Source organism: Anas platyrhynchos, chromosome 10, assembly GCF_047663525.1.
Source record: "Anas platyrhynchos isolate ZD024472 breed Pekin duck chromosome 10, IASCAAS_PekinDuck_T2T, whole genome shotgun sequence".
NCBI classification, from domain to species: domain Eukaryota; kingdom Metazoa; phylum Chordata; class Aves; order Anseriformes; family Anatidae; genus Anas; species Anas platyrhynchos.
Window position 1 is genome coordinate 22811250 of NC_092596.1, and position 20985 is coordinate 22832234.

General features: G+C 52.2%; 1 protein-coding gene and 2 long non-coding RNA genes across 6 annotated transcripts in view; 2 read left to right on the forward strand and 1 right to left on the reverse strand.

Moving 5' to 3' along the window:
- The first annotated feature begins 5895 nt into the window (after positions 1-5895).
- Positions 5896-12294, forward strand: LOC140003323 (uncharacterized). The gene is made up of 3 exons (XR_011811794.1): positions 5896-6955; positions 7462-8364; positions 9337-12294. It is a non-coding gene; the product is annotated as an uncharacterized lncRNA (long non-coding RNA).
- A 145-nt stretch (positions 12295-12439) lies between these two features.
- On the reverse strand, positions 12440-16069 carry POU3F4 (POU class 3 homeobox 4). Its single transcript, XM_027465166.3, has one exon. It carries the CDS (start codon positions 15799-15801, stop codon positions 14560-14562), a length of 1242 nt encoding a protein of 413 aa, XP_027320967.3. The 5' UTR covers positions 15802-16069; the 3' UTR covers positions 12440-14559.
- A 65-nt stretch (positions 16070-16134) lies between these two features.
- Positions 16135-20985, forward strand: part of LOC110351317 (uncharacterized) — an 86459-nt gene continuing 81608 nt past the window's right edge. Inside the window, exon 1 of one of the 4 annotated variants that reach the window (XR_011811795.1) lies at positions 16135-16784. This is a non-coding gene — a long non-coding RNA (uncharacterized lncRNA). Of the gene's footprint in view, positions 16785-18966; positions 19421-20985 lie in introns of those variants that run through there. The other 3 variants (XR_011811796.1, XR_005268296.2, XR_002398581.4) reach the window with 3 other exon arrangements.

Below are 20985 nucleotides of genomic sequence, written 5' to 3' on the forward strand. Positions count from 1 at the left end.
GTCTGCATTGGCCCTCCTGGTTCTCAATCCTGATTTTACACACACACACACACAGAGGGACTCAGTTCATGGGGCAAAATCAACATGTACGTTTGGTTTTCCTCATGGCACATGGTGAGGTATAGGTGACCGTGCAGCTCCCCCTCCAGAAGAATTGCCTTGTTTCAGCTCTGCTGCTCAAGAAACTTTCTCTCCTGCAGCCCATAACGTTTCCTTCCAGGAGTGTTCTTGGGAGAAGGGAGACTTTTTTTTTTTTCCCCTCCATCTTTTGGCGATGTTAAACTTTTCCTAATTTCCAATATTTAAGAACAAACAAAACAGCAACAAAAGCACTTGGTGAAAGATGGATATAAGGTAGCCTTTCCCTATCACATCCATCCCCCACAAAGCCGTGAACAGTTGCTATACGAGCACCCACATGACAGAGGTTTCAGAGATATCGGTGACAGAGAATATTTGCAGATTTATTTTTTCAGTAATTGCAGCAGAAAATCCTTGGCTGTGTGACTTTCTCGTTCAGCTGCTTATCTACATGATCCCTGGAGTGGGAGAACTTGGACCACAAGGAGCGAGGCGTGTTGGCAGCCAGCCTCCAGAAGGTACCAATGGCAAAAGGGGGAAGTCCTGGGCATTTTGGTAAAGAGGGCAGGAGTTTTGAGGGTGGAGGGCTGAAAGCCAGAGAATCTGTATTGCTTTTGTGAGCAAGATAGAGGCATGAGAAACGAGCTGATTTCATGGACTTCTAGCTCAGCTGAACTCCATTTTAATATCTGTAAAGAAATTCAAACCCAGATTAACCTCAACTAGACTCAGATTTCATTGTGAACATTTTTTACAGCTGTTCAGAGTTTTCTGGTGTTCCAAAGAACAATTAATTCTGGTATTAATAATTTGTTTCTTCCAAAGTATATCCATATGGCTATCAAGACAGTTTATATTTCCATAATTGAAATCATATATGACTGCTGCAGGATCCTTGAAAGGGTTTTGGAGATTTTGTTTTGTGTATTTTTTTTTCCCCTACTACATTACTTAGCCTTTATTTGTCAGTCTAAGTAGTTGCTGGTCATACTTTGTAGCTGGTGATACGACCCTGCTGCTGTGCTTTGTGAACGCACAATACGAGATGTCGCGATTCAGATCCTGCTTTGTGGTCCTACCTACTGGAGATGCCCCCTTTGAAAGGAGAGGAAATTGCTTTTGGATAACATCGCTATCCCGTCACAGCTGGTATTGGCTGGTGCAGATACGTGTTTACATTTTGCTTTGAAAATGTAAACACTAATTAAGCATTAATGTTAATGGGTCCTGGTGCTGGCAGGCTGGAGGCAGGGCGCTGCTTCTGGCGCTGCCCTGGCTGCAGTCCATGTCACCCCACTCGCTATCTGTGTTTCCTGGCACAAAATAAGGATAATTATTTATCCTTTTCCAAAGAGGGAGGGAAAGGGACACCGGGGAGGGTCATGTAAGGACAAAATATTGTGTTGCTGTGAATAAAACTGAAACACCAGCCCTATGAAAGAGACGGGAGTGGTCTGCTGTCCCCAGCTTCCCAAGCAGAGGGGCCAGGATGCAAGCCCTGAGCCCCTGGAGCAAGGCAGTGCTCAGAGAGAAAAAAATCCTTCGCCTTTCCTGCTCTCGCTTCCTCCACCCAAACTCAGCTTTCCTGTGCAGTTACTGTGAAAAACTCTATAGAAGGCCATAGTGTGAGTATAAGAGGCATTGAGCAGTTTTTGGCATTGTGGAAGCAAACCAGCATCCAGTCCTGCTGCGGCATAGCCAGTCCAGATTTCAGTTTTAATTTTCTCTATAAAAGACTTTGTTTTCTATGCGCCTAATGTGTTCCCTTTCCATGTAGCACCGCGGAGTGAAATGGTCACCGTGGTGCCGCCGCTGTTGTCTGGTCCTGGCATGGTTTTAGCTATGGCCGATTCAGGTCTTTGCTGGCAGATTTTACATTTTCCTTTGGATGGCTTCAGCACGCCTGCGAGAAGCGAACAGCAGCTATTCTAATTAGGCGAGTGTAATTTCTCACAAACGGGTCCTTTCCCTTTGTGAGCCCATAGATCTGCAAAAAAAGCATAAAAGAGCACTGATTGTCTCCTCCTTTCAGCCCTTCCACTGATGAGGAGTGTTGCTACACCTAATAAATTAAAGGACACAAAGTTAATGAATTTTTCATTCGAACTCACAGCTAGGTATGGATTAGCGAGGCTGACGTTACTGAAGAGCTCAGAATTAGGAAGGGTCTTACAGGGACATTTTCCTCCTTACTGAAATCTTTTCATTCACCTTTTCAAGCATTATCTTGCTCTGTAGAAAGAGTTCTTTTCACAACATATAGCCTGTGGGGTCTGCTTTCTGTCCGCAGCATAAATGTGATCATTCATTTTGTTTGTCTAATGGATAAAAATAAAGGGCAACGTGAATGACATTCAGACAGCCCCTCTACTGAAAGAGAAGGGATTCAGATGATCTGGAGCAGTGCTCTGGAACAGACCTTCATTAAGCATAAATGGTCCCAGTTCCTGTAAGTTCCAGTTTACACCATTTACACCAGCAGAATATCTACTTTCCTCCCCCTTGAGGAGCAATGTGAGCTGCAGAAGGCTTGGGCTTAGAAATAAAACTACAATCAATTTATTAAAAAAAAAAAATAATAATGTCCAAGGACATATACTATTTAGAATTCTTTTCCTCAATTTCAAAGGATGGTGGCAGCTTTCCATGTGCAAACTGAGTTCTGTCTGAAGCTTCTGCTTCCCAACGTGGCTTCAGTGTGAACCAGCACATGCTGCTTCCCTACAAACAGCTGCATTCCGAACCAGTTTGCATTCCTATTTTTGGGGTACAAATTATGTCCTTTGGCTTTAATACTTGCTTGCCTTTTGATGCTCTGTAATAGTTTCTTTAAAAGGGTGAATCAAAACAAACCAAAAGCATGTGATACACTACCTGATCTGACAATAAAACTAGCTTTAGTGGCGAGGGAGAAAGTTCCCTCTAGCAGACACGATGCCAAGGGGAATGCATTTCCTGCAGGCTGTTGGAAAAACACAGAAATTGCAGTACATGGGACAGAGGAGACTGATAAAGCCAAGGTTTGCTGTGTGCTTATCCTCTCAAAGGGCTGGGGAACTCGTGTTTCAGGCAGGAACTCGCTTTTAGTCTCTGGCTTGTAATGCCCCTCGTGGCGTTACACAAATAAGAGCCTGAGGGCTTAAAAGATGCAATCCCCAACTCTCACTCTGCTTCCCATGGTCCCAGAGCAGAACTCAGTAATTTGTACTAGAAACCTTCAAGTCCCCAAATTTGGGTGCAGAAATTAAATTAGGAAAGGATAAGAAAAAAAAAAAAAAAAAAGGAAAAAAAAAAAAAAGGAAATCTAATTGTAAATTATGTATCAGAGATGAAGATTTCTGTGCTTGTAGATGTGGTTACCTTTTCATTTTAGCTTTTTTTTTTCCTGTTGTGAGAAGAAAGTTATTGCGATCTGTTGATAGGCATCAGCACATCAGCATGGGCTGGGAGTGATATTCCAGTGTGTGCTTCTCTTGTTAAAATATTTTCCAAGTGCTGCTGGTTTCCTCTTTTCCAAAGATGACTGCTCTTGCTGAGCATCCCTGTGGGTTTTTTTCTGATTTTTTTTTTTTTTTTTTTTATGAATATAACTTTGTGGATCAGACAGAATTTCAGTGTATACGTTTGTGTTATGGCACTCACTAATCTGCCTAGGCTGATTTGCAACTCAAATACTAAGAAAATATAATTATGAATGTACTTCTTAATGGAACCAAAACAGATTTCAGAGGATATATTCACAGACAGCCAACAGTTTTGCATCGTAAATGTGCTGTGTTTCTTCTTATTTTCTCTATTCATTATTACACTTGCAAACAATTCATTATTGATAATTAATATTAATTTCATACACTTAATTGACAGTATTACCAGGGGGTGAGTAGATCAGCTTCCCAGTATTAAATAATTTTTACCAATTTGTACTGCTCAGCTTGCTGCTTTGCTGATTTCCCAGTTGCTTCATCTCTTCTGCATCTACAGGCAGACACAGGGGGAATCAGAGCAGTTCAAAATCAATAGATCAGCAGCGAGAGCAAGAGAAATATGCGCGTTTGCTGTGTGACCATGCGTCTCCGACGGAAGAGCTCTGAGACTCGGAATATTTGATCACACATCCACGTGATCCATCTTGCCACTGGAACACCAGATGTTTGCACAATATATTGCTCAGATGCATTGCATAGATGTTAAGCACCGTTAAGAAAGTACAATTTTTGTCTAATCATAAGCTTGTCTGCTCAGTTCGGCAGCTCTTCGTTTTAGGACCCCGCTGTATTCTCTTTATTGCTTTGATTCATGCCAGTATATTTGCAGATTTGCTATGGGAACGCGTTACGTTAATGCTTTCAGCCTCAAAAAGGATGGCAAAAATTAATGGTCAGCCTGCATTTCTCTGTGGAAGGAGCTCAGAGACCCTAAAATATGTTTTCAGAAAAAAACATTTGTGCTATACAACTGAGCCCAAATACTCTCCTTTGAGCATAGGAAGGAGTGGTAATTTTGCTTGTTTTCAACAAACCGTTTGGACAAACTCCGACTTTGGGATTTTATTTTCCCTTTTAAAATTCTCACCACCCTCCCGCAACATCCCCTGCCCCGATTAAAGGTTTTCCTCACTTTTATTTCTTGTGGGGAGGCTGCCCTCTGGGAAACCTCCCGTCTCATGGGCTGTGGTGCTCCTGTTTTCCTCCCTCTCGGTCCCCTCTTCCTCTTCGCTGGGTTTGGCAGAGCCCGAGGCATTTCTGCTGCCCCAAAGGGCAATCGGGGCTTGTCATCACGGGGCTGGGTTGCCACCCACGGAGCCACTGCACCGGGGAACCTGGCCCTAATTGGAAATTTCACGACATTTCAACACAGTAGGCAAACGCCGGGTGCGGGCCAAGAAATAACGTTGAATTCCTGCGACCGGGTTTACACGGCTGTGAGGTCTTGGGGGACTGACTTTCTCAGGACGTCTGGTTTTCATAAAGCACTCGTGACGTAAGGCTTGCGATGGCCCGTTTTGGCATGCGCCTTTCCTCGCACAGCCGCCTTGTTCCATGCCCTCTGCTCCTGCATCTCGATACCTCAGTCCTTGCTGGGGCTGGCACAGGGCTTAGCTTTAAATCAGGCATTTCTGTGTAAGTAATGCTAACCCTGCTGTTGTGCCAACACTATTTTTTTAATCCCCTGCCATATAGAATATTTAATGCACATAGTTTTTTAATACTCTATTATAAAACAAATAAAAAAGCGTTAGTGCTCCAGCAGAACGTAGAACAAATAGCAATGGCCTCGTTATATTTGATGTCTTGTTTCGACTCCTTTCGTGTACTTGTAATAACTGCTACTTAAATGACCTGTTATTTTCATTACCAATTATGAGATCAAAAGTGATTTTAAAATGGAAAAATAGTTCAATTTTCCTGAGCAATCTCTTTGAGGTAATACTAGGACATAATCCATTTACTGATTTTGCATGTTTTATTTTCATGGCTGCTTTTAAACAGAAACTACTGCAGGGAAGTTCATGCTTTGAGGAACTCAGGAGAGCATGAGATACTTTTTTCACTGGGAGTATTTTTGCTTCCTGGATGATATCTTCATCATTTACAACTGGCAAAAAGGGACTTTGTTTTTATTCTTTTCCCAGGAGTGTTTATGTGCAAATACAGCAATTCATGATGACAGAAGTTTTACAGGGTGTGGGATGAGACCTTAAGAGGTTGCTTGGATCTCCAGGTCCTTAGGCAGCACGACCCTGCTGTTCTGTATGCTTCATCTTTAGGGAAGAGGTGTCGGGGTTGGTTCCCATTCAGTGAAATACTGTTTTTCAAGGTTTTACCATTTCTTAATGCACTCAAACTTTTCTTATAAGTTCATTGACCACAATATTCCTGTCCTTAAAGAATTCAGCAGTATCACCACTGTGAAAGCTGAACATTAGCGAGAGATTTACTAAGCATGATGCCCAGCAAGTAAAAAGTTGAATTCTAGAGGAAAGGACGCTTGCACTTGTATGATTTTGTCTATATTTGGTTTTGATACATGGAGAGCTGGTATAAACTAACATGATTGGGTTCATCTTGATGGTTTCCTTAAACAATACCACTACTTGGAATTTTTCAAGACCCACAGCTTGGTGGGTAAACCCCTTCCCCTTCATCCTATATGTGGGTTCAGGGCACCACTGGGGTGGTTGTTATTTGTTCTGTAACACATCCAAACGTTGGTAAGCCTATTTGACTGAGGATTAGCAGTAGGTGTTCTTCATTTGTTTTCTCAGTCACCAGGCACACTGTGCAGTTTCTGAAGGGTTAGTTAAGCAGAATACAGCTTTCCCTTTTGGGGACCATCCTAAAAATGTCTTTGTGTAACTTATTGGCCAACTGTCTTTTCATTTGACAACCCCCTGTTGGTCTCTTTTGCCCTCTACTCTGCTGCTCTTCTACACGTCCACAGTCCCCCACTGCTCGCTCCGCAGTTTGGTGTGGTTCCTTTCCTCCCAGCTTTGGTTATTTCAGACTTGAATTTGTTCACTGCTAGCTCACTCCCATTCTGACTGCACTTTTTCCAAGTTTCCATCACCTTTCCAGGAACTGTCCATCACTGGGAAGTCTGCAGTCACCAAGGAGCACCGATCCAGCGTGCTTGGTGCAACCAAGGACCCGGGACCTTATCACACAGAGTGAAATTAAGATGTGATATATTTAGAACAGATACAAAGACAAGAAAAAACAAAACAGAACAACAACAACAAAAAAACATGTGTAGTGTTTAATTAGCTTGTAAACCCTGCTGTTGTGTAGAAGCAAAATGGATTTCCTGCAGTGGTCTGAGCAGGCTGTGGGGACAGGAGCGGTGTCCCTCCTCTGTGTCAGGAGTCTCCAAAAAGGTTGTTTTTTATTTTTATTTTTTTCTTCCACATTTTAGCTTAAAAAATCTGAGAGCAGAAGGAAACTTGAAGTCTCTGATTAGGTTTCTGCTGGAGCATGCGCTGCAGGGCCATGCTGGAGATGTAGATGTAGATGCTGGGTGAGGCGGGTTGCTGGGATGTTGTGCACGGCCATTTGTTGGTGGTGGCGTCGTCTGTGTCACGTTGGTGGCATCATCTGTGTCACGTTGGTGGCATCATCTCTTCCTTTCTGGCTGCTTCAAAGGAGAGAATTAACACTGTGCTGTTGTTGTGGTCTTGTTACAAATTTTGCCTTGAGAACGGCTTCATGCTTTGCCATTTTCTGTTCTCGTTACAGTGTTTGTTATGAGAATGAGATATCATAATTTTAATGCCCAGTATAGCCTGTGAAAGACTATAAACATTTAATAGACTCATAAACATAGACTTTAACCTTTTCAATATTCGGCGGTCTGATTGGCCCCCGCTGCACTGCATCCCCACAGGTTACCGCTGCGAGCACGAGGGATGGCCACGGCGAGTGAATCAAGCAGCAGAAACCCCGGAAAGGTCAGAGCGGCGCAGTTTACTATTATCTTCCTTAGGATATATGAGGCGTTACAACCCTGATACCGCGTTTCTGGGGCTTGGGCTGGGGCAAGAGGGAGAAATGGCCTGCCGTAAATCTGTTCCGAGGACAATCGGCGTAGCGTGGCTGGAGGCGAGTACCTCCTGAACCCATCTCCCGTCTGGCCGGGCTGGTGCCTGCCCTCCTCGCCCCGCTTCCCGGCTGGTCCCACGGCAAGATTGTGACTTCAGACATGGTGTTACTGGAAACGAGCTGACATTTGTGGGCGGCACAGTGAGCGGCTACGACATAGCAGGCAACGCAGCCTTTAGTTTTTAATCTGCCTTTAGGATGACTGCAACAGGCACTCTCTTTTGCAGAGCTGGGCTTAAATTGCTTTCTGTGCACTTGCATGTTTCTGTGATAAACCATTTGCAGTCACATGAGTGTGTGTATTCACTTCTCCCCAGATCCTGTTACAGACAGATTTACTTAGGCTGTTCTACAGCCTTACCGTCCTACGGAGACTATGTAGTAGTATAACTTATGCCACTACTTTTCCAATTAAAAGTTACCATGGCTGTATAATTTGGGGTACCTTGTGTTCTCTCTCTGCTGTGGCTATGAGAAAGTTTGGATGCCTGAGCAGGGCAGGGTTTGGGAGCTGGGTTCGTATTTGCGAGGTGCCGTGTTGGTCCTGTGTCCTTGTTGGGTTGCTGCAGGAGTACCCACGGTGCTGGTGAAAAGCAGATCTGTACAGCAGGATTCGCCCCTGCAAAATCTGCGTTCGGACTGAACTCCCACTGCTGGGTTGTTTCCTTCCTGAGATGCCATATCAAAGGTAATAAAGTTTTAAATCAATAGAGTCTAAACATATGCAGAGCTATAATCTTCCTGTAGGTTTAGTAATCCCCCATGACATTTACAGGACAGTTTCTGCAAGCTGGAAATTCTAGCACTGAATTAGCATTTCTTAGCTCTGAAAGACCGGCTGTGTTCGTACAATGTGTGCGAAGCCAGGAGCAGCAAAGTATAACAAACTAACGTTTCAACGGCGTTTGTAATTCTGTGATAGCAGCTCCATTTTCGGGAGCCAGAAAAAAAGCTTGTGGCTAATTTTCCCCACCTGCAAGTGTGTTTTTTGTCGGGATTTTGACTTTACTCCTTCCCCCCCCGCCCCCCAGCACGGAGCCTTGCAGAAGCCCCGTGCCACGAAAGCCCCAGGTTTGCCACAGCGATTGCACAGAATTTGTGCTGCGGAGCCTGACTCCCAGCACCTGCTGGGAGGCTTTCAATCTGGTTTAACTAGATCACAAGTTCCTAACTGTAGATATATGTAACAGAGGCTAATCCCATAATCTGGACAGAGCTACAAGCCCTGAATGGGGAGGCCTGCCCCACGGCTCGTGTTACCTCCGCGTGCACTCCAGCTGACACGGCAGGAAGAGTTCAGGCATTGCCATTCGCCCCACTGCACTTTATGGTTAATCAGATCCGCAGGCTGATTTGTATTTATTTATTTATTCGTCTTCCCAAAGCCGGCAGATAAATATGCAAAACAAAACTTCATCCCTCGGCCAAGAAGGAAAAGAGCTTCAGCACAAAAATGGCGCTTCTACGCTGGGTAAATATTATTTGTACTCGAGGTGCAGAGTCAAGGACTGGCATCATTTAAAAAGAAAAATCCAGGGGCAAAAGAATGGAGTCACGTTTTTGGTCCTTTAATAGTAACCAACAGTGGCGAGAGAGGCTGCTGCCTGCCTTCGAACAATCACTGCTAGAAATATTCGTGTTTTTAAAAATCCTTTTGCAGAAGCAGACTTCTCAGTGCCGTTTCAGTGCTGCTCTGTGCCGCCGCTTTCTGGCATCAAATTGATCAGGGAGAGCGCGAGGCTGCGGAGCCAGAACCCAGCAATCGATAATACAGTCAAATGTGAGCTGGCAGATATGATATTTACCATTAGCTTTTTAACTTCTTGTTGGCAGGCTCTTATCAATGATGCTGTCTTCCCCCCGTGCTCTCACAGGATTTAGCACCGGGTTACTGCTGTAACTGAGGACCTGGTCCTACCCACGGCCAGCAGCCGGCAACATCACCTGCAGGTCACAGCTACAAGCCCGTCTAAACCAAGGTACCATTCACATCACCACCATGTAAGCTTGCCCTGCTTTCCAAAATCTTCAAAACTCACCCCAAAACCCGTTTGAATCCGCTGTTGGAGTAGAAGTCTTGCTTTCTTTTCATCATATTAAACCAAAAGTTCTTTAGTTTGGCCCTCTCCGTATCTTACAGTGTTAACAAAAATAGATGCTTATTGCTTTAATAATGGTTCTGATTTGGAAATTATTTACCATTTATACTTTGTACATTGTAATTGCTTTTGATTCTTCAGAATATATATAATGGAAACCAGCTGAAAGACTGTGGTTTAAAAATGGGCTCTTGCACATTTGAAGTAAATTTCATCCTGCAATCAGTCATAAAGATCTTAACTGCAGCTATCACATATCCTAAATATGTAATTGCTGTGGAGCCTTTCTGGTCTATTGGTTATAGGGCAGGTTTAGGAAAAGGGGAAAGCAAGTGCAAACGTGGGCCTGACCTCTGCTTTCAGGGGTACTTGGCAGGATCGCTCACCTGCCTAGGATCTTGTTTTCTAGGACAGGGTCTTGGAGTTGGGTTGCTGCCCGGCTGCTGGAGAAGGATTTGGGTTTGAACCGTACCTCCATCTGGGTGCGGGGCCGCCCTAAAAACCAGCCGTGTTTTGGCATGCCCGTGCAGGACCCAGTGTGACCAGCTGTTGTGGTCTGCTCTGCCTGAAGCTATAAAATTACTGCTTAAAAACAAAGAAGGAAAAACTCCAACTACTTTCTTTTGAAGGATTTTGAAAGCCTCTTGGTCAAGTGCGTCTAGATATGGATTTACTGGTCCCTAAGCTGCATGCATGGTGGTAAAGACTGCTACGAGGTGAGCTTGCTTTTAGTAGTTTTGCCTTCAGGTGAACACCCTTGTATCATCCTGGTCTTCTCTAAAGCGGAGGAGAGCTTGAGAATTTTTGAAAATTAAATACAAAGGAAGCCTCCGGTTCTCTTCTGTTCAAGTAACTTAAAAGGCAAAGGAGATTCAGCCTCAAAATTCATTAAAGATGCTTAACACCCTCCACAGAAATCACAAGAGCAGTGCAAGTCATTGCTACCAGAGAAATGCATTCCTCCAGCCCTTTCTTCATGCAGGAGCGTGCGAGGTGTCTCAGTACAGAATCAGTATCTCCATTAGTGTGGATGGCTGCAGGCACGTGCCATAAATCCTGGCCGTGCCAGGGCTGTGCCGGGGGCACACCACAACCAAGGGCCTGGAGGGGAGCTGGCCGAGAAGCTGCTGTAAGCCCAGGGCTTCCCAGCCAGAGCTGGGCTCCAGCGGTGGTGGGCAGCTTCCCAAAGCCTGGATGGGCTCGTTCTGGATTTGCTCTATCATAACTAAGACCTAATTTGGAATCCGTCCTTCTCGTGATCAATCCCCCGGGCTTCCTTCCGCCCCCTCTCGCTTTATTTATTTATTTTGAATAATTTCCTGAATTCAGAAGAATTCCTGGTCCTTGAGAGCGAAGCCAAGGCTTCTTCCATCCCCGGTGCCTTGGGTGCTGTGCGTTGGGTGCTGTACGGGGGCAGCACCCCCAGGCCTCCCGCGCACATGGCGTGCGGTGGGCAGCGAAGACAACAGTGATCGGTACTTAACATTAGGTGGCACAAAAGAGTTTCCTCTTGCTCGCAGGAATACTGAAGTGCGGGGGAATAATGAAGGGAGAATTTCCTTTTCTTCGTTTAGATGCCGTTCTCCTTCCCGATTTTTCTGGCTTTCGAGTAGTCTTTGGAGCACTTCTTCTGCTGACAAACTTTATTTCTTCGTTCCTCGCGTCTCTTTTGTCTCTTGATGCAATTTGTTGAAAAATATCACCAAAAAAAAAAAAAACCGAGCTTGCTGTAGTTGTATTTACAGAACGACCAAACGGCTCTAAAATCGGCTAATTTCAGAGAAATGCTGTGTGTCCGAGCCCACGCTGGCTGTAAGGGCTTTACCTCTGAGGACCCTGGATACCCAGAGCCGTGTAGGCGCCGCGGCCGTGTTTTAGGGGAGATTTTCCTCCTCTCCGTGGCGCTTGCAGCCGGTGGCGCTGAGCTGGCGGTGTGGCACCCGCTGCTCGGGGCTCGTTTGTTTTGTTTCTGGAGCCGGCTGAGGAACGGGGTGCTGGGGGGCTGTTATTTCCTTCTCCTCCCGTTTTAACCCCTTTTGCCCTAGCTGCAGCTCGGCGTCCCAGGCAGGGACGAGCAGCAGCAGCATCGCCTCGCGGAGCTGAGCGCAGCACGGCCAAAAGGTGCCCTCCGGCAGCACCGGGGCCGGCTTGGAGCAGCCACAACCTCCGGGGGCTGCCCGCGGCCCCACCGCCCCCCGAGCCCCCCCAGCGGTGCCGGCTGCGGCGCTGCTCGGGGCCGAACCCCAAAGCGCGGCCCCATTGTTCGGGGCCCCGCTGCCCCTCCTCGGGGGGAGCTGTGCCGGGGGCGGCCCCCCCGGGCATTGTGCGCCCTGCCCCGGCCGGGCCGTGCCGCTCATTGTTCCTCCGGGCCGCCCGGGGGGGCCGGGGGCGCAGCAGCCGCGGCCCCGCCGTAACCCGCCCCCGGCGGCGGGGGGGCGAGGAACAAAAGGCAAAAGCCCCCCCCGAGCCCCGCCGAAGGATGGCGAGGAGCGGGGGGGGGGGGGGTCCCCAGGGGGGTCCCCCGGCCCCGGCAGGTGCGGGGAGGGGCAGGGGGATCCGGGGTGGGGGGGGGGGGCGAGGCCGGAGCGACCCCCGCCGCCCCCCGGCGCTCAAACAAGGCGGCACGAAGCTGTCCGGTCGGCTTTTGTAAAAATGTTTATTTAAACCTTTTTTTTTCTTTTTTTTCTTTTTTTTTTTTTAATTTTTGTTTTACAACAATAAAATATTGCGTCGATATAAACCCCTTGACTGAAACTGGTCGACCACCAAACGTTACAGCGACTCCGTGATTTTTTTTTTAGTGTTCCGTGATTTTTTTCCGACACCCACTTATTATTTTTTTTTCTTTCTGAAACGTTTTTTTTTTTCTTTTTTTTTTTAAACATAATGCGGAATTTATTGAAAATAAATAATTGTTGGCAACTGCAATAGGCAATTTTGGATAAAATAGTTGAAAAAAGCAACCTTTAATGAAAATAGCGTTTATTATACATCAGTTACTAAATGAATAAACTAAATGATCTTTCTTTAAATTAATAACTTCCAAAAAACGTTTAATATACAAAACTGTACAGTTATAAAGTTGGCAGAAATAGGCAGGTCCTCAGTGTCGAGTTGTTTTTTTTTTTTCTTTCTTTCTTTTTTTCCTTTTTTTTCTTTTTTTTTTTTTTTTTTTTATAGCGCTTACTGAAAAATACTTGAAAAATATAAATGTCGAAAGGAAAAATCTGACAGCCGGGGAAGGGGAATGGGGGCTATAAGGGGAGGGGGGGCCCGGCCCGGCCCGGCAGCCCCCGGCCGGGCGAGGCGCGCAGGCCCCGCGCAGCGCAGCGCAGCCCCGCGGAGCCGCTGCGCGGGGCCCGGCCCGGCCGTGCCCGTGGCGGAGCGCTGCGCACCCGGGCTAGGGGAGGGAAGGACGGGGTCGGGGGGGGGGGGACGGGTACAGCTCCGCGCTTCCCTGTGCCGAAAAAAAAAATGGGTTAGGTCGTTAGCGTTGACTTTTGCTTTGTTCGTTCGTTTTTCTCCCTGTTCTCTCTTTCTAGGTATATTTCTGAAAGCTCTCCACCAAATCCAGCAGCTCCCTGTGACGCGGAAACAAGCTCAGCGTGAACCGAATGCGGGCGGTTTCTGTCCCCCTCCCTCCCACCCTCCTCCCCCCCGAAATCGATGAGACACCTCATTCCTCTCCACTACCGAAACAAAATACAGAGAAACTGATTTCCGAAGCCGAAGCGCAGAATTACGAAGGTGTTTTACTACAGACCTCTCAGCCTGGCGCCGCTCAAAACAAGCCCAGCTCATCTTCGGAGAGAAAAGGACCGGCCAATGCCGCGATTTTGTTTGTGCTGCTTTAATTTCGGCTCCCTCGGAAATTACCGTTAGCATCGTTTCGTTTGGTTTAATTTTGTTTTGTTTTGTTTTGTTCCCTGGGAGAAAGGGGGAAAAGGGAGGGGGGGGGGAGGCGGGATGGCGACCCGCCCGTCTGGCGGTGCTCGGAGGTCCTCGGGAAGGCAGGGAAGGAAGAGCTGCACCCAACCAGCCCCGTCTCGGGGCTCCGCGGGCGCGGAGGCGATGTCCTTGCCCCCGGGGCGCCGAGGGGAGCCCCCGGCTGCTGAGGGGGGGCCCGGGCACGGGCACGGGCACGGGGGGGGAGGAAGGGCCGCGGCCGCCCTGCCCCGTCCCGTCCCCGCCCGGTGACATTGGCAGCGCGCGGGGAAGGGAGGAAGGTTGGGCTGCTCGATCCGATAGAAATTAGGTCACAAATATTGTGTACAGTTTGTAGTAAAACACCTCAGACATTTAAAAACGCTATAGAAGTCTTTAAAAATGCAAAACTAGTCTATTGTAAAACAGATTCACCTGAAATACAGCTGATATAACCAAGGCGCTGGAAGGTTATTCATAGGCACACATCTGTCTTTCCTTTTTCGTCGTCGGGTTTTCGCTTTTTTTTTTTTTTTTCCCTCCGGTTTTCGCGTTCTTTTCCTTTCCGTTTGCAGTTCGTTGTTTTTTATTTTTGTTTGTTTGTTTTTAATTATTATTTATTTATTTTCCCCCTTCGTCCCGGCGGGGACCGAGAGCGAGCCTTGTCCGCGGGTCCCCGCCGCGGCTCCGGCCCGCGGGGGGCGAGGAGGGGAGGGACGGGGCGAGGAGGGCAGGAGGAGGGGGTGATGGGGAAGGCAGGGGGAGCAGGAGGGGGGCCGCAGGGCAGCGGGGGCCGCTGCCGGCTCCCCCCGGCGTGCACAGGTCCGAGCCCGCGGGGCCGCCGCCCGGCTAAGCCCCGGTCAGAGGTCGTGGCAGGCCGTGTCCGTTTTGACGCCGTGCGAGTAGACGTCGTGCTGCTGCTGCTGCTGCTGCTGCTGCTCGCCCGGCGGCGTCATGCGCTTCTCCTTCTGCCGCCGGTTGCAGAACCAGACCCGCACCACCTCCTTCTCCAGCTGCAGGCTGTCGGCCAGCGAGGAGATCTCCTGGGCGGCCGGCTTGGGGCACTTGAGGAAGTGCGTCTCCAGCACGCCCTTGACACTCACCTCGATGGAGGTGCGCTTCTTCCTCTTCCTGCCCTGCGCCGCGATCTTGTCGATGCTGGTGGGGCTGCCGGTGGAGGAGTCGGCCTCCTCCAGCCACTTGTTCAGCAGCGGCTTCAGCTTGCACATGTTCTTGAAGCTGAGCTGCAGGGCCTCGAAGCGGCAGATGGTGGTCTGCGAGAAGACGTTGCCGTACAGCGTCCCCAGCGCCAGCCCCACGTCGGCCTGGGTGAAGCCCAGCTTGATGCGGCGCTGCTTGAACTGCTTGGCGAACTGCTCCAGCTCGTCCGACGTCGGCGTCTCCTCGTCCGAGTGGTCCTGGCAGTGGTGCCCGCCCAGCTCCCCGTGCTCGCCGCCGTCGCGCAGCCCGGGGTGCAAGCCCTGCGCGGCGGCGGCGGCGGCGGCGGCGGCGGCGGCTGCGGCGGCTGCGGCGGCGGCGGTGGGCGGCGGGGTGAGGCCGCCGTGCTCCAGCATGCCGCCCACCGCGAAGCCGGCCTGCGGGTAGGCGCCCAGGGGCTGCGCGGCGGGGCCCAGCGCGGCGCTGTGCGCGGGGCTGGCCCCCCAGGCGCCGGGGTGCGTGGCGTGGGGCGAGTGGTGCGCGACGTGGGGCGAGCGGTGGTGAGCCACGGCGCCCAGCTGCAGGTCCTCGCGGCCCGGCTTCACGTCGGGCTGCTCCAGCGGGCCCCCGGCCAGCGCGGCGGCGGGCCAGGCCCCGGCGTCTCCCAGGCCCGTCACCCAGTGGTGCCCCAGCGGGTGCCCCCCGCCGCCGCCTCCACCGCCGCCGCCGCCGCCGCCGCCGCCGGGGACGCCCTGCAGGTACTCGCCCTGCAGCAGCTTCTGCGGGCCGCGGAACGCGCCGCCCTGCTGCATGCCCGCGCCGTCGGCGGGGCCGAGCGCGCCGGCGCCCAGCAGGCTGTAGGGGTTGGAGGCGGCTGTGGCCATGGCCGCCGCGCAGCCCCACGAGTTATACTGAGCCGCCGCCGCCGCCGCAGCCTTTGACATCCACCGGCACGGCGGCCCGGGCAGCGGCCGCAACGCGACTGGCGGCCGCGCCGCCCAATGGGGGCGCGCCGCCGCCGGGCCCGCGCGGAGCGGGCCAATGGGCGTTCAGAAGGGGCGGGGCGAGGCGCCGAGGGGCGGGGCGAAGGGGGAGCCGCGCGGGCCGCGGCCAGGAAGTGAATCACTCCGCCGTGCTGCGGGGGGCGGCCGCGCCGCGGCCCCGCCGCTTAACTCCTTCCGCGCTGCGCCCCGCGGGCGGGCTGGAAGGGGGGGGGGGGGGGAAGGGGGGAGCCGGGAGGGGGGGGGGTGGGCGCGGGGCACGGCTTAAATGCGGAGCCATTAGCGCCCGGCAGCGCGGCGCACAGGTTAAGCGGCGGCAGCGCGGCGGGACCACCCCGGAGAAGCCCGGCCCCGTGCCCCCCGTACCCCCCCCACCTCCCCCCGCACCCCTCCGCTGCCCGCCCCGTGCCCGCTCCGTGCCCGCCCCGCGCTGCCCCCGGGCCGCCCCGCGCCCCCCTCCCCGGCCCGTTGTCCCCAAACAACGAAAAAAGCCCCAAATCGCCCCAAAAGGCGCTGCCCGAGCGCTGCGGCCGCGAAACTCCGCGCCCCCTGCCCAGCCCCGGGGCTGCCGGGGGGCACCGAGCCCCGCTGCAACCCCCCCACCCCCCGGCCCCGCACCTCGGGCCGGCTCCGGAGTTAGCGGCTGCCCTCTCCCTGCATAATCGCGGAGGTAGCCTGGCTGCGTAATTGTGTTTGCACTTGCAGAGGGCTGCATCGGAGTTCCCTTATTGGTTTGAAATTCCATTAAATATATTGCAAGAGCTCCTAGGTTAAGCTTGATTTAAATTTGCATACATTTTCATATATTTAGCAGAAATAAAAGAAGGCTTGCAGCTAGCCGAAAGTCATTAAGGCATTAGTTTCTCTGGGAAGACAGATCTGAAGGAAAAAAAAAAAAAAAAGTCAAGCAAATAGCTAGACCCAAGGTGAGCGCTCCTCCGCTTCCTCCGCAGCCGGGCACCGCCGCTCCCGGCCCCGCAGCGGGCAGCGAGCCCCGGGGCTCGGGCACGCCGCGGCCGGGGCAGCTCCGGGGCCGGGGGGGGGGGGCTCCGGGGCCGGGAGGGGGGCACCGGGGCCCGGGGGAGGAGGGGCCGGGGCCGGGGGGGGGTCTCCGCCGCCGCTCCCGGGCCGCCCGCTGCCGGCCGCGTCCCCTCGGCGGGCCCGAGGTGGCTCGGAGAAAAGTTTGCAGGTAGCCGGGAGGCGCTCGGAGTGCTGCGGGAGGGGTCAGCCGGGAGGTCAGGGGTGACAAATGGCCCTGCGAGAGGGGCTCCGAGCCCAGCCCGGCCGAGCCCGGCCCGCCGGAGGCGCTGGGCACGGCGGGGAGGGCACCCACGGAGCTCTATGGGCGCTCCGCGGCTTTCTGCTCGCCTCTTCTATTTTTTTTTTTTTTTTTCCATCCCTCCCCCCCCCGCCCTCTCTCCGCCTGCACGAGCTTCGCGAAATAAATATCACCCCGCGGAAAAAAAAAAAAAAAAAAAAAAGGAAAGAAAGGAAAGAAAAAAAAAATCCAGGCTGTATAAAAACGTAACTAAATTATTTAAAATTAATTTGCACTTGAACTTCCGAAACAATTTTTCAAATCCCGTTGCCCGTGGAAAGAGATGCGCGGAGCCGCCGCTCGGTCCCGGCGGTGCCTGGCAGGGCACGGAGCCGCAGGGCTGGCTGTACCGGGGCAAGGCAGCGCTCCGCTCCCGGCCGAGGGGCTCGCACCTCGCCCGTGGGCGAGCCCGCCGTATTTTAAAGTGTTTTTATCTGCATATAGTTAAATCTTCTTGCTGTTCTAACTAATCTGCTGGAGAGGGTTTCTTTAGCTCTTTCCTGTCAGTCTAACTTCCCAAGTGTAACAGATGCCGCTCTCAAGCGGTCCTTTCTGCTGCTTTTCTTTATTCAGCCTCGCATATTTCTCCCCATGATCTGGGTTTCCATAGAGAGAGGAATAAAAGGGGGACCATGGCCACAAATCCCCTGCCCCATGCAGAATAAAAGAGCCTTATTCAATAGACGACCCCGTCTGGACATGGGAGAAAAATAAGTACATGCAAAGCTACTGTTGCAAGAATTTGTAACTTATTTTTCATAGACTGAAACCCATTAAAGTAAAAAAAGTTTCGGGGTCCGGACCGTGCTCCGCAGCCCTTTGGCTCCGGGTGCCTTCGCGCTCGGGGGACCCACGTTTCCCCGGCGGGCGCTTTGCCTTCCTACCTACTTTTTCTGCTAAATCTTTGGCACGAAAAAAGATCACACAATAGCTGAAGGCAGCCTACCGTCTTGGGGCAGCTAGAAGTCGCTATAGAGAAAACCCGGCTTTGAAGTGGAGGAGCTGTAATTGTGTCGAGTCCCCTCGCCCGGCGGAGGCACCGCGAGCGGCTCGGGGCAGCCGGGGGCCGGGCGCAGCCTCCCCCCCTTTCCCTCTTCCCCTTTTTTCCCCTTCCTTCCCCCCCCCTTTTTTTTTTTTTCCCCATCCCCTTTTTCCCCGTGGTGGGCACCGGGCTGGCGGCGGCGGCACCTCCGAGCGCAGCCCGCGGGGCGGCGGCAGCGCCGGCCCCGGCTGCGGCGGGGGAAGGAAGGCGGGGGGGGGGGGGATCCCCGGTGCCCCCCGCACCCAGCCCCGTTACGAGCCCCGGCCCGGGGGTGCCTGCTCCCAGCCGGCTCCGTAGGTGCCTCTCTCGGGGTAGGGAGCTCGGGGGGAGCGAGCCGAGAAGCGCCGGGAACGGTTTCATCGGGGCCGGGGGTATTATATTTTGGAGAGTTTTCTCATTGTTCGTCTGCGGGAGGGAGAAAAAAAAAAAAAAAAAAAGAAAAAAAAATGGCCAGAAAGGGGTTCGTTTTGATTGTGTTTAATACGGCATGAAGCTCGGAGCGGTAAGCTGTGCCTCGGTGTCATGACCTCTATATTGAAAACTTCACCTTCAACACAAGTTCACTTCGGAGACAGGACGAGTTAGATTGCGCTTGGTGGGAACAAGTGCAAATTTAAAAACAGAGTCAATCATAACGGGGGTGGGGGCTGGGAAAGGGCAATTTAACCGTTTCTGGAGCCAGGAGTTAAGGTTTGCATTGTGTACGCCGAGGCGCTGATACTAACGCTGAAACCCAGCCCCGCATCGCTCAGCAAGCAGAGCTGGGAAACAGGCTCCTGGATCTCCGGAGATGCTTTGTGAAAGCCTAGCCTGCGTGGGGGAAGGTTAGGAGGAAAAGAGGAATTTACAGAGTATTAGCAGAAATTAGCCAATGCCGACACAAGCTCAATTAGTTCCTTTTTTTTTTTTTTTTTTTTTTTTTTTTTGGGTCTCTGTTGGCTGTTCTCGAACGTGAGTAAATGCCGTGCAGGGAGAGGGAGAGCCCCAGCACACTGCCATCTCAGAGCCGCAGCCAGGAGATGGACTGACAGATTGCAAATTAAAAGAGTCCCAATGTCAGACCGACCGCAGCCCCCGGCGCGCACAGCCCGGTAGCGCCAAGCCCGGCACGGAGCGAGCGGGGCTGCGGCGGGGCCGGTCCTGCGCCGGAGCTGGGCTAGGCAGGGACAATAAAGCCAGGCACGGGCAGAGAAAATCGCAAGGTAAATTGCATTCGTGTTCTAACTGCTGCGGTTTCCAAATCGTTGTGTGCACCTCCTCGCTGCTCTGCTCGATTCGCCATTTATGAGTATTATATTATATTATTTTTTTCCACGCTGTTAATGTCTGAAAAATGTACTTGCTGGGGAGAAAAAGATGTCGTTCGTTTGTGCGCTACCACGTCACGGGCAGGTCACTGCTCTCTCTGTAGCTCGGCGGATGCGTGGCAGGTACCGGAGCGAACATTTGGTTGGTTTGCTGCCGAGAGCAAAAATATTCCGGGAAGTCTCTCCGAAGCGCACTTAAAAAAAAAAAAAAAAAAAAAAAAAAAAAGATGATTATTATTTAACCGTGGGACCGGTCCGTCTTGCCGTGCCTTAAATCCAGGCGGTGAAACGTCGGGGGTGGCTGCAGAGCAGGGCGCGGAGCGGCACGGCGGCTCTCGGGGCACCTCGGGGGTGCTGGGTCCCCGCAGCACCCTGGGGCGCCCCCTGTGCGCTGGGACCTTCCCCGCGGAGCCGCCCCACGCGCGGGGCTCGGGAATAATCCAAACCCAGGTCCCGAGCGTGTGGGATCCTGCTCAGACACAGCTAAAGGAAGGGGACTGGGTTTGAAACCGCGCCGAATGGCGTGCTGCTTAACCTCTGGTGGCTAACGAGACACCGAAGACAAATCGCTCTGTTCCTAGGCTGACAAATACCTGCCTTGCTGTTTGTTAGTTTGCTGAATAATTTCAACGTGCCTATTTTTTTATTATTTTTTTTTTTTTAAACTGTACGGTTTTTTCCAGCTTTATCAGTCAGCGTGCGAATTGCTCGGTGATGCCCGTGATCCTGCAGAGGGACCTGCAGGTCCCTTGCACTCCGAGGTGCCTCGTCCTTCCTAGGGTCACGTTCAGAAAGACGCCCGTGGTGCCGCTAATTCTTTGTTTTCCCGCAGACGAAATGGTTTTGGCTTGGCGGAAACTTTGCTCCCTGCTTCACTCGCGCTGTTACAAATCGAAGCCGTTACAAAAGCCGAACTTTCAGGCCAGGCTGGGCTGCTGAGGGATGCTTCTTCCTTCGGGAACAGCTCTCGGGGGACGAGAAAGCGCTGAGGGACACGAGGCAGCTCAGCCTCTGCTCGGACACCGGCCCGGGGCCGGGGCAGGTGAATGCCAGGCGCACCCCGGTGCCGGCCGGCTGCGGGAGGCGCAACTTGCGCCCGGCTGCGCGCAGGGCACACAAAGGCTCTGCCCGGCCCCCCCCCGGCCCTGCGGGCCCTGCCGCCGCCCCCTGCCGCCCCCCGGCCCCCCAGGGGTCGAGCCCCGTCCCCAGGCCGTGCCCTGCCTCGGCCCCGCGGAGGGGGGGCGGCTTCCCCCAGCCGCCCTCCTCTCCCCGCTTCGCCTGGCATCTCCTGGCACCTCTTTTTATTATTTATTTATTTATTTTTTCCAGGAGCAGCCTGCTTAAAGGCGCTGGAGGCTTCGCCGCCCCCTTCCCCCGTTTCCGCCCCTCGCCTTCCCGCGGGCAGGGGGCGCGGAGGGGGGGGGGGGCAGCGGGGCTGTGCGGGCCCTAAACCGGGGCAG